The following is a 17734-nucleotide window of genomic DNA, read 5'->3' on the forward strand; positions in this document are numbered from 1 at the left end:
GGTATTGGTTGAACAGGCAGGGAGAGAGGCTAGACCCTGGGGACACCACATGTAGAGATAGAGGAGAGGAAGGACCCAAGTTGGACCTGGAAGGGTCAATCGGAGAGGAAAGAGGTCAGCCAAGCCAGGGCCTGATCGGTACCCAGGTTATCACGGAGACGATTGAGCAGGACGGCATGGTTGACCATGTCAAAGGCAGAAGAGAGATCAAGTAAGATGATCAGACGGTGTTGGAATCAAGGTTGGAGAGCAGGTCTTCATGGATGTTCGTGAGAGCAGTTTCCGTGCTTCTGGCAGCTCTGAAACCAGGCTGATGGTCATGGAGACAACCAACAGATTCAGTGTGAAGATTAAGCTGCGAGATGGCCAGCTTGTGCAAGAGTTTGTCCAGGAAAGGAGTGATGGAGATTGAGTGATAGTTAGCCAGGCAGGACGGGTTGGCAGAGGGTTTCTTAAGAAGAGGGTGCACAAATGAGTGCATCAGGGGGGAAGGAAAGACGCCAGTGGCAAAGGAGTGGTTGTAGAAATCAGCCAGAGCAAGAGCCAGGGTGTCAATGTGGTCCTTGATGGTTTTGGAGGAACAGGGGTGAACCTGTTTTTTAAAAAACTTTGTTTATTAATTGTGGTACACGTCATTGCAACAACACATCATTATACAAATAATCATGTCTGAGATGAGTTACTCAACCTTATAACACATTAAACAATTTACAGAGCTGATGCACTTCTGGGCCCCGTGGGGCTATTTCCGGCCGACCCCAACTCACATAAATATACCCTGAACGGGGCCCAAATGTCCTTTGGTCTGCTTGCCCTCGGGAGTGTCATCACGTATTGTTCCTCAAACTCATTAACATATGTCAGTTCTTTAAGATAATGGTTTATACATGGTGCGTGCGGGCTCTTGCAGTTCTGAACTATACACTTCTTGGCCACTGCACATGACACATTAAACAGTCTTCTGGTCACTTCTGCCATCTTTCCTATGTCCCAAAACAAGTATTTCTGGGCTGTAAGGTCTATTGGAACCTGTGTGATCTCTAGCAAAATTCCAGCCACCTTCCCCCAGAACCCGTAAATGAGTGGGCACTTCCAGTACATATGGAATGAGTCAGCGTGATCACTCCCACATTTCTGGCAACTGCTCGGGCAGTCTTGTGCAACTTTAGCAACCTTTGTTGGCGTATAATGAAGTTTGTTCAACACTTTGAATTGGATCAGCCGGAGGCCTGAATTGATGGACACCTTCTTGGTCAGTTCGCAGCATCTCGACCAAGTTTTTTTCCTCTATGGTTATTCCCAGGTCAGTCTCCCAGGAAGCTTTAATCGTATTTAGTGTCGGTGTGTGTGCTTGTGTTGTCGTATAGAGTTTGGAAACACTAGTGCCTGATCAAAAGGATAATGACATGAGGCATTCATGCGGTGGGGGCTCATTGGGAAACAATGGCCATCTAGCCTTGAAGGCCAGTCGCATGCGATGGTACTGTAGTATTTTCAGCTGACCCCTCCCCATCACAGTGTTAAAATCTTCTAGGGTAATAAATTTCCCGTTGGGGAATATGTCCCGCATTTTAAATTGCCCATATGGGTCCCATATCCTCTGCTTATCGGTATCAAATGAGGGTGCAATGCCGGGAAAGTTCCAGAGGGGGGCCTCTGAGTAGTATGGTGTCTCCAATCGAAGCCTATGGTAGATCGTGGACCAAGCATGCACCGTTGTACTCACTGGGTCAAACGAGCATTCGTCTTTATGTTTTGTTTTGAATATAATGGACCGTAGATCAGTTGGACGTACAGCGTGTTTCTCTATATAGATATGTGGCACAGTGTCTAGGGGGTCATACCAGTATCTAACAAATTGAGCTTGTGCCACCGGGTAATATAGCTCCAAGTCCGGAGCTGCTATGCCCCCTTTGTCGTATGGCTCAACCATTTTTTCCCCATTTCATTCTGGCCGGCCCCCCATACCAGACAAACCCCACGACCATGGATCTCAGGGTGTCAAAGAACTGTCTGCCTGACCATATCGGGATGTTAGTGAATATATATAGTAGCTTTGGCAGGATCACCATTTTCAGGATTGCAACCCGGCCCATCAGTGAGATAGGGAGTTTAGCCCACAGGTGGATTTTGGTCGAGATTGTATTTAACAGTAGTTTGTGGTTGTCCGCATATAGGGAGGTTCTGTCTTTTGACACGACAATCCACAGGTACCTCATTTTCGTGGGTGACCATTGAAGGCCGTATGTGTTAGTCGGGCGTCTAGTGGCAGGAGTTAGGGGAAAGATTTTGGATATAGAGCTGTTTGTTTTATAGCCTAAGTACTCTGCAAATTTGTGTATAAGTTTCCACTGCTGGACCCAGATGTAAGTCGGGTTCTCGGATGTATAGCAGTGTGTCGTCTGCATATAGTGATATTGACTGGGTCAGGCGGCCATTCTAATACCTCTCTGACCCTGATGTTCCCTAATGGCTGCTGCGATTGGTTCTATCGTGAGAGCAAACAGTATGGGGGAGAATGGGCATCCCTGTTTAGTGCCTCTGCCCAATTTAAACCAATCGGACATTGTGCGGTTCGTTAGTACCCTGGATCGTGGGTTAGAGTATAGTAACTTGACACATTTTAGAAAGTATGGGCCTATTCCAAACTTCTCGAGTACGGCAAGCGGGTATATCCATGACACCGAATCAAACGCCTTTTTAGCATCTAGGGATACGACTACTGCCTGGGCTTCCGGTTTTATCTGAGCCATTACTCTGAATAGTCTTCGAAGATTCAGTGCCGTCGGGATAAAGCCACATTGGTCTGGGTGGAGCAGCCTGGGCATGTTGTGTAAGAGTCCCGTGGCTAAGACTTTGGAAGATATTTTGGCGTCGCAGTTTATTAAAGACAGGGGCATGTATGAGGACATATCATGGGATAGCCGTCTGGGCTTCAGAAGCACCGTTATTATGGCTTCTGTCATAGATATTGGTAGGGTTCTTAGTTCAATTGCCTCCTCCTATACCGACAGTAGCATTGGGGCCAGTTCAGTGTTGAGCTCCTTATACAGCTCTGCTCCCAGTCCATCTGACCCAGGTGCCTTTCCTTTAGCCAGTGACTTGATTGCTTCAGTGATTTCTTCTAATGTCAGGGGTTGGTCAAGCGCTAGTTTATTCTCTATCGACAGTTTCGGGAGTGTTACATTGTTCAGATATTCTCTTATTTCGCTGGCCGATTTCAGATCATGGTTAGAATATGATTCGGAATAAAAATGAGCAAATTCTCTGTTGATACCCTCCTCACTGGTGATCACGGTGCCATCTTCCGCCACTATGCTGGAGATTGGTGTATGGTGTTGTTCGGCCTTTAACAGGTTCGCCAGGGAGCGGCCTGCTCTGTTCCCTTCGCCATATCGGCATGCTCTGAGGGGGGTTGCCATATATAGCAGTTCCCCGTTTGCTAGTTTATTGAACGCTTGTAGGTTACTGTTAATGTCCGCTAGTGTCTTTTTCTCGTGCGTGGCTGTATAAAGTGATTCTAGTTCCCCCAGGTGTTTCTCCACCTCCGCCAGTGCTGTTCTAACCGACTTCAATAATCCTGTGGATTTAGAAATTAGGATCCCCCTTACCCATACCTTAAAGGTTTCCCATAGGGTTGAGTTCTTGTCAACTGACCCCCTGTTGGTTTCAAAGAAGTCCTCCACCTCGATATTTAAAGCATCTGCAACTGATGGGTCTTTGAGTATCTCAGGTGGCATTGTCCATCTCCTGGCCAGGGGCTTTACATCTTCTAGGGTTATGTCCAGAGATATAGGGGCATGATCAGAAAGGGTGCGGGGATGTATCTCACAATTATTTGTCTTATTCATAAGGGAAGCAGATATCAGCCAGTAATCTATGCGGGACTCAGTGTCGTGCACTGAGGAGTAGAACGAGTATTGCCTTTTTTGTGGGTGGAGTGTTCTCCAGGCATCCACCATAGTCATTTGTGATAGGATTAGTAGAATCATGGAGGCTGCCTTGGTGGGAGCTCGGTTTTTGGTAGTGGAGCGGTCCAGGGAGATATCTAGAATGGTGTTAAAATCGCCCCCACACTATTTGCTTGCACTCTACAGGGCCTATTTCGTGCACCACATTCATATAGAAATCAGGATCATCAATATTAGGTCCATATGTATTTACAAGGACGACCTCCTTTCCGGCAATACTACCCCATAGTATGACATACTGCCCCTGAGGGTCTATTTTGTGTTTAACTAATCGAAAAGCAATGGAGGGGTGAACCAAAGTGAGGACTCCTCTTGCCTGGGTCGAGTACTCAGTATAGTATCTTTGTTGCCCCCAACCTCGCAAGATCTCTGTGTTCACCTTCCGTAGCGCATGTGTTTCTTGTAACATAACCACCTGGGGGTCGTGTCTGGGGTGAACCTGTTTTGACAAGACTTTCATAGATCTGACTTGTCTAGAAACATTGTTTGGAAAGAACAGAGGAAAGGCAGAGAAGGAGGGAGGAGAGGTGGCCAAAGAAGGGCCAGAGGAAGAGCAGGGAGTAGAGGGAGGAGGGGGAGAGGAAGAGAGAGAGAGAGAGAGAGAGAGAGGACAGGATGTCCTGAGTTTTAGAGATAAAATGAGAAGCCAGAGCTGTGCAGAGGGCCTGGGAGGGGACAGGAGAGGTAGATACTGCAGCAGGATTGGCCAGTTCCTTGCAGATTTTGAAGAGTTCGGCCGAGTTTTTAGATGCCGCAGAGACGCATGCTTGGATGTGAGCTCTCTTCTTGGTGTGGACAGAGCGGGTATTGCCTTTGGAGCAGGCTGCAGGCTAGTTTGTCAGAGGATGTACCGGAAGCACGCCATTTCCACTCAGCAACCCTGCACTTGCATTTGAGGGTGACGAGGTCTGAGTCATACCAGGAGTTGCACTTGGCTTTGGGATTCAAGCGGATCCTCATGACAGGGGCAAGAACATCAAGAGTATCAGATATAGCAGAGTGGAGGATGGAAAGGGCTGTGTCAGGGTGTGAGTCAGCCAAAGGGGAATCGGGGGTGAGAAAGTAGCGGCGAAAGCCTCAACTGACACACGCTTCATGGGTCGGATAATGGGAGAAGGTGGGTGGCAGTGCTGGAGGTGGCTTGGCCTGAGGGGTAGAGAGGGTGAGCTGGGAGGAAAGGAGAAAGTGATAACTCCAGTGATAACTCCTGGAGGGAGGAGTGGTGAGAGGGATAGAAAGGGGAAGGTCTGAAGAGATCAGAACATCCAGAGTGTGCCCTGTAGAGTGAGTCGGGCCAGAGGGGAGAATAGAGAGTGAGAGAGAGTTGCAGAGGTCCCGAAAAAAAGGAAGGACATGATGTATCCAGGTGGATGTTAAAGTCTCCAAGAAGGAAGAGTTGAGTGGTCGAGACCAGGAGGGAAGAAGAGAGGTCTGCCCACTCACAGAGGAAGGAGAAGACCTGACCAGGTGGTCGACAGATGGTAGCCACAGTGAGGGAATGGCCATGAGAGAGAGAGAGAGCCTGCAGTCGAAGCATTCGAAAGAGGAGTAGGCCTGCATATGAATGACAGAGGCGGGGATCCACTCAGGGAAAATCAGGGCTACACCCCCTCCGGAAACGGCTGGGCCTGGGTGCGGAGAGGATCTTGTAGCCATCCGGGAGGAGCGTGTCAAAGCTTGTGACAGAGCTGGCCGTGAACCATGTCTCGGTGAGACCAAGGACATCAAGGTCAAGTTCTTCCAGGAGACAGCAGATGTCAGAGGAGTGTTTGACAGCAGAACAAGAGTTGAGAGTGACAAAAGGTTGCCGTCCTTGAAAGACTTCCAGGTAGGGGTACAAATCAGAGGTACGCCCTGCAGAGGTGTAGAAGAAGCCTGAGTCAGGGCCGAAGAGGAAGGAGGAGAGGGCAAGATAGCCAAGGAGGAGACAGTAGGGGGAGGCAAGGAAGCTGTGGGGGGAAGAGCGGGGACAGCAGAAGAGGAAAGGAAATTGATGAGGCGCGGGAAACGTCTATCAAAGAGGAGAAGGTTGGTCTGAGGACCTTGGACCAAGACGGTACCATGATGACCTTAGAGGAGTGAAAGGGGGCAAGGAGGTGATGAAGAGGAATGGTGTTTTGAAGACATGCCGGAGGAAAGAGATCTCTTGCAGTGCTTTTTCTTCTTGTCCTTGTGGACAGGGGACAGTTTTCAGTTCCATGCTGTGTGACCTCAAACAAGTCCGCTTGTTACCCTTCCTTTGAAGAAAGGTGAACAGTTTTGCCCCCCCTTTCATGCTCCCCTCTGAGGCAATAAAGACAGATCCAGTGAGGAGACATATGATGTCCGCAGTCAACGCAGGATTTGAAATCCGAGGACAAGGTATTCGGCATGACGTGAAAATGAGAAACAAAAAACCTCAAACAAAGCAGTGTTCCTAAAGAGGGCAGAGTGCTACGAAAAAAAGGCTTTGCTTTCACAGGGTGCTCTGCCTCTATGTACTGGCCCAATGTCCTGATAGGGACGCAGGTCACAGAGGTGGCAGGCGGAGCTCAATCGGAGTCACGCTGCGTCCCCCTGGTGGCAGAAAAGTTTCTGAAGAGCAGCTGGCTCTGGGAGATGTATGTCAAAAATGAGGAATCCAATAGAAAGTATATTCCCAAATCGAACAATCCAAGTACACCTCATTCTAGACAAAAAATCCCAAATGAGTCCCATCGAGAGCAGGATGCCACTAACGAAACCCCACTTGGGCAGCTGAAACTGAAAAGACAGCACAAATCTGTATACCCCATAGAACAAATCGGTATACCCCATAGAACATAACACGAGAAATGTTGAGGCTTGGACCTCACACAGACATGGGTTTCCACATACATGGGGGAAACAAAGTACCTGTGAACACAGAGTGATAAGAGTTGCGTTGGTAGCACCAAAAAGGGTTGACGCATAGATCGTACTATTACTTTAATTCATGAACATAACAAATAATCCTAGACAATATTGTTGGATAAAAAGACCCAAGCCAAACAAGTGCAATAGATCTGCTTTCAAAACCATTAATAAAGCACATAAAGCAAAAGAACTTCCACACACAGCTGAATTTTGAGAACAAAAAGTATGACCTTATTTTGTTATCACCCTGGGCTCAGTACAGCCAACCACCAGTTTGTTACCTTGGAGTTAAAGGATAGTTCCGGGACTTTTTTTTTATTGTCCCTACGGGTCGGCCATGTGTTTGTAAGCATAAATCGGTAGATCGTAGGAAACTTTCCTATGGACCTTACCCGACTTTTCGCCCATTATCGCACTCGAAATCAGCCTCCATTTTGTGATAATCCTATCATTCCGCCGCATCGACCTGGCTCACCTGCCTTTGCGGCACTAAATCAAATCCCCCGCCCCTGAAACAGACTTTATCAAAACATTCATATTCCCCGCCTCTATCCGTGACGTGACTGAGCTGCGTAGGCAAACGCGCCCAGGCGTCTTCTACGCGACTCCACACAGACCCCGGAAATCAACACAGATCAGCTCACAATACAGCGCACCACAATTCGGAATATGAAACTGTACTTTGAAATCAAACCGCAAGATTGTAAATGTGGTAAAGTACGTTTATTTGACATCAAATGTTTAGAGAATATTCAGCGATTTGCATTTTTATTTGCTCATGTTCCAAAAAGTTCGTATTGAGGAACGCGATGGTCCTTTGCTGTACACAGGGTCTTAGAGCATCTCACAATACAGCACCACAATTCGGAATGTGAAACCGTGGTTTAAAAGCAAACGGCAAGATTGTACATTTGGCAAAGTACGTTTATTGGACATCAAATGTTTAGAGAATATTCAGCGATTTGCATTTTTATTTGCTCATGTTCCAAAAAGTTCGTCTTGAGGGAAGCGATGTTCGTGTGCAGTCCACAGGGTGTTGGTTTACGATAAAAATAAGCTCTTCGGTCGCACTGATAATCGCATGGCTGTTCCAACAACGAGGCACTAGGCCACCACAACGGTAGGTATGTTGCATCTAACCGTTAGTACCGCGTAAGGGCATACTTGTACTTGGCGATCGTCCCATAAAATGGTCAGGGTGGTAACGTTGTTCACGCGGAGAAGCAACTGGCGGCTGTAGAAGCCGTCCGCCGGTGTCTGGTACTCGTGACACAGACAGTAGTGAATGATGTACCTAAAAACATAAAAAATGAAATTAGTCTCACCATCAGATCCTTATTAAAATCATAGCGAGGACAGCGCTACTGGGTGTACACAAGTGTTTAAAGGCGTGGCGAGGCAGGGAGGGGGGGGGAGTGGAGTACAAGGTAAGTAGCATAAAATAATAAATAAATAGGGCCAGCTGGTGGCAAGTGCAAGGTAAGTGCAGAACAAGTGCTGGGAAGGGGGGGCTGTAGGATACTGAGACAGTCCCCCAGTGCAGGGGTTGACAGGGAGGCAGTGCAGGTGGAGAGTGGAAGGGCCCAGGACCGAGGTCGCAGAGAGTGGACCAGTTGTAGCAGGGGAGAGGGAGAGAGAAAGCAGAAGCAAAGAGGAAGGTTTTGAGGTGCTTCAGTAAAAGCAGATGTTTCTCCTCAAGATAGTGCGCGGTAGAAAACAATATGCCACATAGAACGAACAAGTACAACTGAACCCGTCTTTAAAGCCACTGTATAGTAATGAAATTGCGGCATAAACTCATCAAAAGTTACTTACATTATATTTGCATTTTCCATTGTGTCTCTGTGTAGGGCAGACCCGAAACACCACTCCTTCTTTCCCGACGTTACTTCTTCTAATGAACGTGGCTCATCGTTTCGTTTCTGAAATTTTATTCATTATCTTTTCTTAGTCTTTCGGGATGGTCCCGGCCTGTCAAGGTCAAATCACAATAGAACCTTATACTTGGTCGTGGGCCGTTCCGCCACCCGAGCAAAACATCAAAGCAGCTGACCTTCACTTTGAGCGAGCACACATTTCTAGTTTGGGCCTGCAACATGAGGAGACTCGAGAGAACAGACAATCAAATTACAATCATTTAAACCGTGATGTGTATTTCTCAATGAGCTCTGCTTTAGGTGGACATGGAACAGAGGCAATGTTGTGTGGCAATGCAGTTGTCCCCTGCATAGGTTCGTTCACCACTCCATGTATGTGCCTATCGAGGACATCTACGATAAGTCTCTCAATAAACTCATATTGCATATCCTCAAACACTGGTTTGATCACCCATTGTTTACTTCTTTTAGTGAAGGCCTTATTGTAGCGAAGCGTCCCTAAAGTTCCGGTCGTCCGACTTTGTTGACGGCCAACATTATGGTTATGTGCCAAGACCGCTAGAAGAGTCCGATTTATCATGCCTTCCATGCCAAAATGCAATCTTTTGGGCCTGTACTTTAGGCACATATTGTGGAACACCTCCAAATCTCCTGTGTGGCAGAATTCCGTGAGTCCCCTCAAAGCTTTTGTTAAAGTTTTATCAAATACAATCTTTTCAATGGCCTTGTGAGTGGGTGATGAAGGAATCAACCACTTCTTCTTCCGTGCCTCCTCTGTGGACAAATGGCCATGTTCACATTTGTGGAAATGTTCATTTGTGGACCATCGATGTACGTTGCTGCAGTGCAACATTACTGACCGCCATTTTTCCAGTAGAATTTCCAACGACCCTTCACATGTTTTTGAGCTCCACCAAAGATGGTTGCTGATTGACTTGGACCACTGTGAAATACCTTGCAATTCTTTTTTTTTACCTGCAGCCGACAATTTTTTATTGATTGATTTTGCAAGATGCCAAACGTCAAATTGGTGATTTATATTTTTGTACTCTTCTCTCATTGTCTTGGCAATTGAAACGTGTCTGTCCGTGGCTATCAGGTCGATCACCATTCCCCGCGATTGTAGTTCTTGCAATGATGCTACAAAGCCAACTTTCTCCATGGCCACTGAGGATGTACTTTGTGACACCTGCACGACCACCGAACTCACAATTTTCTTACTTTCCATGTCCTGAAAGTGATAGGTGCAGTACTTGGCTGAAAATCCTGGGCTGTCGCACTGTCCATCACCGGCTAGCCTGAAGCGTTTGCCCGCGAATGTACTTTCCATTGACATTTTTTCCATTCTCCAAGCTTCGCTGATGGCTGGAAATAGATAATCGGTTTGGTATTTGTAGAACTGACTTTTCGCAATGAAATGGATTCCCACAAACTGAAAGAAATACTGTAACTTTTTAAAACTTGAACCACTAAAAAGTGCGGCCGCTGCACAAAGTAGATTGCCTGCTGGCAGTTGCCCCAGCATGGGTTGTGCAGACCATGCGAACGGATGATATTGTGTACAGGTGGCATGTATTTTAAGGTTAGTGCCTCGAATTGCACGAGTCACATTAATCAATGGCTCCCCACATACTTCCCCACCAACCCAATGCCCACATTTCATCATCATAATAATATCCATCAAACAGCTATCGAATACAATGAATTTGGCCTCTTTCCTTATACTGTCACTCTGCATCCCAGCTGGTTCGGCCTGTAACGTTGAGGACATGTCACTCGCATGAAAGGTACAATCTCTGATATCGTCTTCCGCTATGCTGAGTGATATTGATGGTGTTTCATTGTTGTCCACTTCATTCTCTTCCATTGCAACATCTGTTCCTTGTCCGGAGATGGGAGAAAAAAACAATGTCTTCAACTTTCGCGCGCTCTTATTTTTTGCGGGTGTGGATTCTGTGAATTGATCTCCGACTGCATCCAAACTACCAGGAGGACATTCACTATCAATGGCTGGTGGTGGTATAGCTCCGTTGTCAATCACTTCATATTCTTCCCATTGGCACGATGCATCTCCAGTCTCAAGTCCCTGCCAAAAGGTTTGACAAGCAACATCTCTCGTTCGCTTCACTGTCTGTGTAGATCTAGTTCTTACACCCACTCGCAACTAGAGGACAGATTAGAAAAGGGATGTTCAATTTAAACACAACTTACAGTATTGAACTATTGACAGTGAAAGACAACATAATATAGTGAACAGGACACTAACCTTCTTTTGCTTTCTTTTCTTTGAAACTTTCTTGCCTCGAACTTCAACATCTGGACGCTGTTGCTCCGACTCGTGTGTGCATGTCTCCACTTCCTCTCGCGCTGCAACGACTATATTTTCATGATAAGCACATCCATCACTCACTGAGGCTCCATCGACTCCCTGAAACATAGAACTTTCATTAGTATGTATAATAATATTGAAAACACAAAATGTACTTGGGGACCAATACCCATACGTACATCTCAATAGCAAAACACGAATGAACGCATTGTGTAGAACATTCAAACGACAATAGTTCACGCATTGTTGATCTAGTTAGATTGAACTGTCAAGATCCATACCTCGGGCTCCGCATAGACTTCCATTGATGATATTATTGAAGATGACGCTTCAGCAACTCCCTGAAACACAGTAATTGCATTAGTATGGTTTTCTATTTTGTTTAAAAGAACATAAACTTTCTGCAGGCGTCAACGGCTCATCTAAATAGACCTGCACAAATGATCAGTTGTCTAAAATAAATAATGGATATCTAAATATGATTCGATTTGCTCCATCGTTGGAAGTGTCACCACCCAGAGATCTGCATCAACTACTAGGGGTGATGTTCTTGTTGAAGAAGCTCCGTCAGCTCCCTGAAACATAGTACTTGCGTTAATAAAGAAGGAAGTATAGCGGATGTAATCACGTCATTTGATCTCGCATGATTGATCTGTCAGTATCCATACCTCGAAATGCATAAGAACATCAAGGGACGATGTAACTGCGGTGCACACTTCTGCAAGCTGTTGCGCCGACCCGTAACTGCATGCTCCCCCTTCTTCTTGGACTAATGCTCCATCGACTCCCTGAAACATAGGACTTTCATTAGTATTGAACACAATATTGAAAAAAGAAGACACATAGGAGGGCGACGACAGAAGGACATACCAATGGCTAAAAACGAAAGAAACATTGTGTGTAACAATCACGCTACAAGAATGCAAGATCTGATGATCTCCATCGATGGAACTGTCCGGAAACGTACCTCGAGCATCTGAGTGACATCTACGGTTGTCGTCAATGCGTTGGACTCCTCAGCATCTCCCTGAAAGACAGTACTTGCATTATTTTGGATAACAATAATTATAACTGAAAACAAAGACTAGAGGACGAGTACTGTGGTGTACCATTAGGTAAAATAATTACACGATCAATTAAAACTATTGATTTACATGCCTAAAACAAGTCAGTGTCAGAATAGCTAAGTAAGATTACCCGATAGGCGCTTGAAGTGGCTGATGACTGCAATAACGACACGGATGGAGAATCTTCCGCCTTCATATTGAGTGGATACATAAATGGGGAAATTATTGTTAGCTAATGCTACACACTACCGCAAGGCCGAGAGATAAATACGTAAACTTGACTCACCAGTGGAGGGATGTGGACGAATAGAGTGGGAATAGCGGTTGAGAGCAATTTTCGCCTCGCTCGCGGTGTTTTCTTCTTTATTAGCAATGATGTGGAGTACATGTCTGGGCTAAAGTGCCTGCTGCAGATGCGGTATCGATCACCCCTCTTGTCCGCAAAGACTTCTAGGACTCTACTTTCTAGCTCAGACGGTGGATATCCGCAATATCGGACCCATTCTCTTATCTGATCTATTGTCTTAGGGAAAACATGCATTATAGTACCTTCAGATTTGTTATGGGTCTTCGAAGGGCAACCGCCAATGGAACAGGCAGGCATTATGGAAAGTTCTGAAAAGTAAAGATCAACAATTCTCTATGAATACCAATGTGTTAAAACATTAAATGACACATAAAAGGTTCAATGCAAGGTCCGTTTTGGTTCTTGGAACTATACACGTTATTCACATGCGGATAAGTATTTCAATAACTTTCAAAAAATAGAAAAAGTAATTTGACTAAACTCAGAACATGTGACTAGTTCCTTGCATGTACTGTCGTGAACGAAAAGAAAACATGGATGCAATTTGATGACTACTAGCAAATAGATATAAATTAAAAAATTGGACGCAAAATGATTATGGTACATGGACTTACCTTGACGAACAAACAGTTAGATGCAGGGATCAGAGTAGTTTCTTGTCGTAGAACAGGGAGCAGTTCACAGGTTGCAAACTGACGAGTTTGCTCAAAGTGGTCACGGAAGTTCACAGAGACGAAGAGCAGATAACCAGCACCTTCACGGGTTGACTAGCAAAGCGCAAAGAAGTTCTCATTAGAAATATGAAGTGGGTTATAAAGAATTCGAAACAGGGGTGTGTTTGTGAATGAATGACGTGTATATGTCGTGGCATTATGCGGTCTGCAGGGGGCCGTCCAGCGTGAGGGGGGATGCTTGGCAGGAGACACGGGGTCTGGAGGTAGACATGGGAACAACAACCCATGCTCTGTAGACCACTTTGAAGTGTACATGGTCTTTGGCACCTCTTGGCCTTTATCGCTCCCTGACAGCTCCACTTGCCAGCAGCGCAAGTACCCTGGTGCGAACTGCCTTTGATAGGGCGGGGGGTGGATCGGGGCGGTGGTCGTGCAGACAAGACACAGGAAGACTCGTGAATGGAGACACACTTATGTGGATTGCAGGGGGCCGTCCAGCGTGAGGGGGGATGCTTGGCAGGAGACACGGGGTCTGGAGGTAGACATGGGAACAACAACCCATGCTCTGTAGACCACTTTGAAGTGTACATGGTCTTTGGCACCTCTTGGCCTTTATCGCTCCCTGACAGCTCCACTTGCCAGCAGCGCAAGTACCCTGGTGCGAACTGCCTTTGATAGGGCGGGGGGTGGATCGGGGCGGTGGTCGTGCAGACAAGACACAGGAAGACTCGTGAATGGAGACACACTTATGTGGATTGCAGGGGGCCGTCCAGCGTGAGGGAGGATGCTTGGCAGGAGACACGGGGTCTGGAGGTAGACATGGGAACAACAACCCATGCTCTGTAGACCACTTTGAAGTGTACATGGTCTTTGGCACCTCTTGGCCTTTATCGCTCCCTGACAGCTCCACTTGCCAGCAGCGCAAGTACCCTGGTGCGAACTGCCTTTGATAGGGCGGGGGGTGGATCGGGGCGGTGGTCGTGCAGACAAGACACAGGAAGACTCGTGAATGGAGACACACTTATGTGGATTGCAGGGGGCCGTCCAGCGTGAGGGGGGATGCTTGGCAGGAGACACGGGGTCTGGAGGTAGACATGGGAACAACAACCCATGCTCTGTAGACCACTTTGAAGTGTACATGGTCTTTGGCACCTCTTGGCCTTTATCGCTCCCTGACAGCTCCACTTGCCAGCAGCGCAAGTACCCTGGTGCGAACTGCCTTTGATAGGGCGGGGGGTGGATCGGGGCGGTGGTCGTGCAGACAAGACCCGTTTGCCGCAGGGCCTCACCAAGGAGAGGCCATCTAACTGAATGTAAGAGGATGGCTGCAGGATCTACTACATGGAAGGCAGGGGGGTGAGTTTATAAATACCTCACCCTCCTAGGAGAATATATGGGGGTCATCTCTGTACCCGGTGCCCAAAAAGAGGATTTATTATGATCAACCATATTTATTATTTACCTATAACCATGTTTTGTATCAATAAAATCCAACAGCTTTTTATTGCAAACGCTTGATGCCAACCCACAAAATAATATATGTATGACTGCTGCATATATGGGTTCAACGGTTATGTGGATTGAAGGTGTGCGGCCAGCGTGAGGGAGGATGCTGGCCGGAGACATGTGGTGTGACAAGACAAGGCACTGGAAGGCTATTCAACGGAGACACACTAGATTCATTTAAAAAATCAAAAAAACCATTGTTAAAATATATGTTGGGCTTTATTTTAGATTTTAATTAAACATAAATAATAAACATTACACATTGTAAAGTTGAGGTTGCAGCACATCGAGGGAAAATCCGCGGTATTGTCCACTGTCACTGGGGAAATGTTGTCTAATGGCAAGTACCGCACAGGCAGGTATTACTCTCCGAACGCGGTGTCCGAGCCTCCCGTGAAGCCACCAAGTGAAGCAACGATAGGCCACCAGCCTGTACCACCTGTGAAAAAAAAAGATGCAAACTGTATTAAACTGACCAAACTTTCTTATCAATGTCGATTCAGGTAACACATGTCATTTTTCTTAGAAAAAAATTATATCTAGAAAATGCACTATATGGAACCAATTTACATGCGTTCGAATGATATGTAAATGTAATTTTATATGTGGGAGACGACCATGAAATAGTGGTGGCATCACTGACATCACAAACAGAGTATACTTACTCGTTACTCGGATTACGCGGACGAACAGTGCCACGAAGTTCGTGCATAAGCACCATCATCATCCTCAACACTGTCCGTGAGAGGCAGGCTTCCCTGAACTCTGGCAGCTCGGTGATGCATTGCGGACTTTGCTCGCCTTCCTGCTGACTTTGCTCGCTTTCCGAAATGTAGGCCAAGCACCCGGAATTTTCACGGCAGCAGCAGTTCTCCTCCTCAGTTGGCATTAGCTCGCACCGATTGCACGTGCACCAGGTGGAGACGCCGTCCATGCGACATGGTCCAGGCTCTTCATCCGTTGACTGGTCCTCCCAACTGCCGTCCGAATCCCCATCGTTTTCGCGTGCTTGCCTTTCCAGTAGTTCCTCCTCGGTGTACTCGGGCTCGTACATATACGGCATTATTGTGGCCATTGTGCGGTAAAGATAGTAAAATAATTTACAGAGATGGTACAGGTGTTCACACGGGCTACAAGCGGCGAAGGTAGCTGACCAGAGCACTGAAACGAGTCACAGAATACTCAAAGTAACACAGAGAGAGGAATGGAATCGAAAATCTGCTGCTGTATGTTGTGAAACGGTCTGTTTATACTTATTGGGGAAAGAGGCGTCCTGCCATTTCCATGGCAACACGTCAATAGCTGAGGCGCAGCGATTGTTGACACGAGACGTGCTTGAAATGGGCAGTACGCGTCTGCTGATGTCAGGCTCAGGGGCGGGGGATTTGATTTAGTGCCGCAAAGGCAGGTGAGCCAGGTCGATGCGGCGGAATGATAGGATTATCACAAAATGGAGGCTGATTTCGAGTGCGATAATGGGCGAAAAGTCGGGTAAGGTCCATAGGAAAGTTTCCTACGATCTACCGATTTATGCTTACAAACACATGGCCGACCCGTAGGGACAATAAAAAAAAAGTCCCGGAACTATCCTTTAACATCCGTTTCCCAATGCCATAAAACGACATACACTGCATCTAATATTACCACTAATTCCAAATGAATGTTAAAAAAAATATATATGAATGAAAGAACTTGTTATACACAATACATAAGAACATTATTTTTTACCTTGACCTTTTCTTCCAATCTTCCTAAGCGTACATGTCCTCCTAATACTTTGTTAAGAAAATTGTGTTTTTCAGTCTCTAAGTTTTTTGCCTGCAAGTGAATACAAACTTTAGTGAATACAAACTTTACTGTAATCATTGAATTAAAATGAAATAGTAATGATCAATTATTATAACCTAAGAAAAGAAAATTACACATGGTTTGGTTTTAGCCCATATGGTGGCCCTTTAGTGTCGCCTTGTTGCTGGAACAATGCTACAGAGAGAGAAAGGGGGATGAAAAGCAAAATATTCAGAAGGCATGGTAACCTGCAACAATACTGGCATGGATTGGCTGCCTCACAGATTGGTTTCTTTTGCATATTGAAACTCGTCACACTTTTTAAAAATAAATCAGCATGTGTCATCACAGGCACGAGTAAACGAAAGAAAACTGCACAGCCCTGTAATTTAGGAAGTCAGAGTACTAGTCGTGTGCCCTCAGTGCAGTCCATCAGAAAGTCTTCCTACCTTGTCCCGGTCTCACACTTCAGTGCTACTCATAGTCCCGCGTCCCAGTCCTACCCTCAGCCCTGTGCCTCAGTGCTACTCATAGTCTGTGTCCCAATCCTGCTCCTAGTCCCAAATACCAGTCCTACTCTTAGTCCTGTGTCCCAGCATTAATCCTAGTCCCGTGTCCCAGCCCTAATCCTAGTCCCACATCCCAGCCCTACTCCTAGACACACATCCCAGCCCTACTCCTAGACACACATCCCAGCCCTACTCCTAGACTCCCCATTCAAGACCTACTCCTCCTTGTCCAGTGTGACAATTCTACTCCTAGCCCTTCATCCCTGCCCTACACCTAGTCCCTTCTCCCAGTCCTTAATGCCTGCACCACTCCTAATCCCTTATCCTAGTCCCTTGCCCCAGACGTACCCCTAGTCACTTCTCCCAGTCCTACTGGCAGTCCTGTGTTGTAATCATACTCCCAGTCATGTGACCAGTCTTACTCCCAGTCCCACTTCCCAGTCCTACTCCTACTCCCAGTCCTTTGCCGCATTCCTCATCCCAGCTCCTCATCGAAGTTCACCGCCTGGTGCCTTGTCAGAGTTCCTCATGCCAGTCCTCCTACTATTGCCTGTACCAGTCATATGCCTAGTTCTTGTCCCAGCCCTACTACTAGTCCCTGTTCCTGTTTACTTTGCCCAGTCCTAATCTTAGCCCATCGTCCTAGTCCTACTCCCTCATCCCAGTTCTCCTTCCCAGGTTTACTCCTAGTACTTTACCCCAGTCCTTCGTGAAGGCCCTACTCCTAGTTACTTGCCTCAATCCCTCATCTCAATCTGCCTTCTAGTCCCAAATCCCAGTCCTACTTCTAGTCCATTGTCCCAATCACTTGTAAATCTCCTAATCCCTTGTT

At 46.5% G+C, this 17734-nt stretch overlaps 1 protein-coding gene across 3 annotated transcripts in view; it reads right to left on the bottom strand.

Annotated features, from left to right (window-relative positions):
* Positions 1 to 17734, bottom strand: part of CEP89 (centrosomal protein 89) — a 1655177-nt gene that overhangs the window by 282263 nt on the left and 1355180 nt on the right. For all 3 annotated transcript variants that reach the window (XM_069639099.1, XM_069639094.1, XM_069639107.1), the window contains one exon: positions 16334 to 16423. In XM_069639099.1, coding sequence (XP_069495200.1) covers positions 16334 to 16423 — 90 coding nt within the window. The remainder of the gene's footprint in view (positions 1 to 16333; positions 16424 to 17734) is intronic.

Source organism: Ambystoma mexicanum, chromosome 1q (assembly GCF_040938575.1).
Source record: "Ambystoma mexicanum isolate Mex_15411 chromosome 1q, UKY_AmexF1_1, whole genome shotgun sequence".
Lineage (NCBI taxonomy): Eukaryota > Metazoa > Chordata > Amphibia > Caudata > Ambystomatidae > Ambystoma > Ambystoma mexicanum.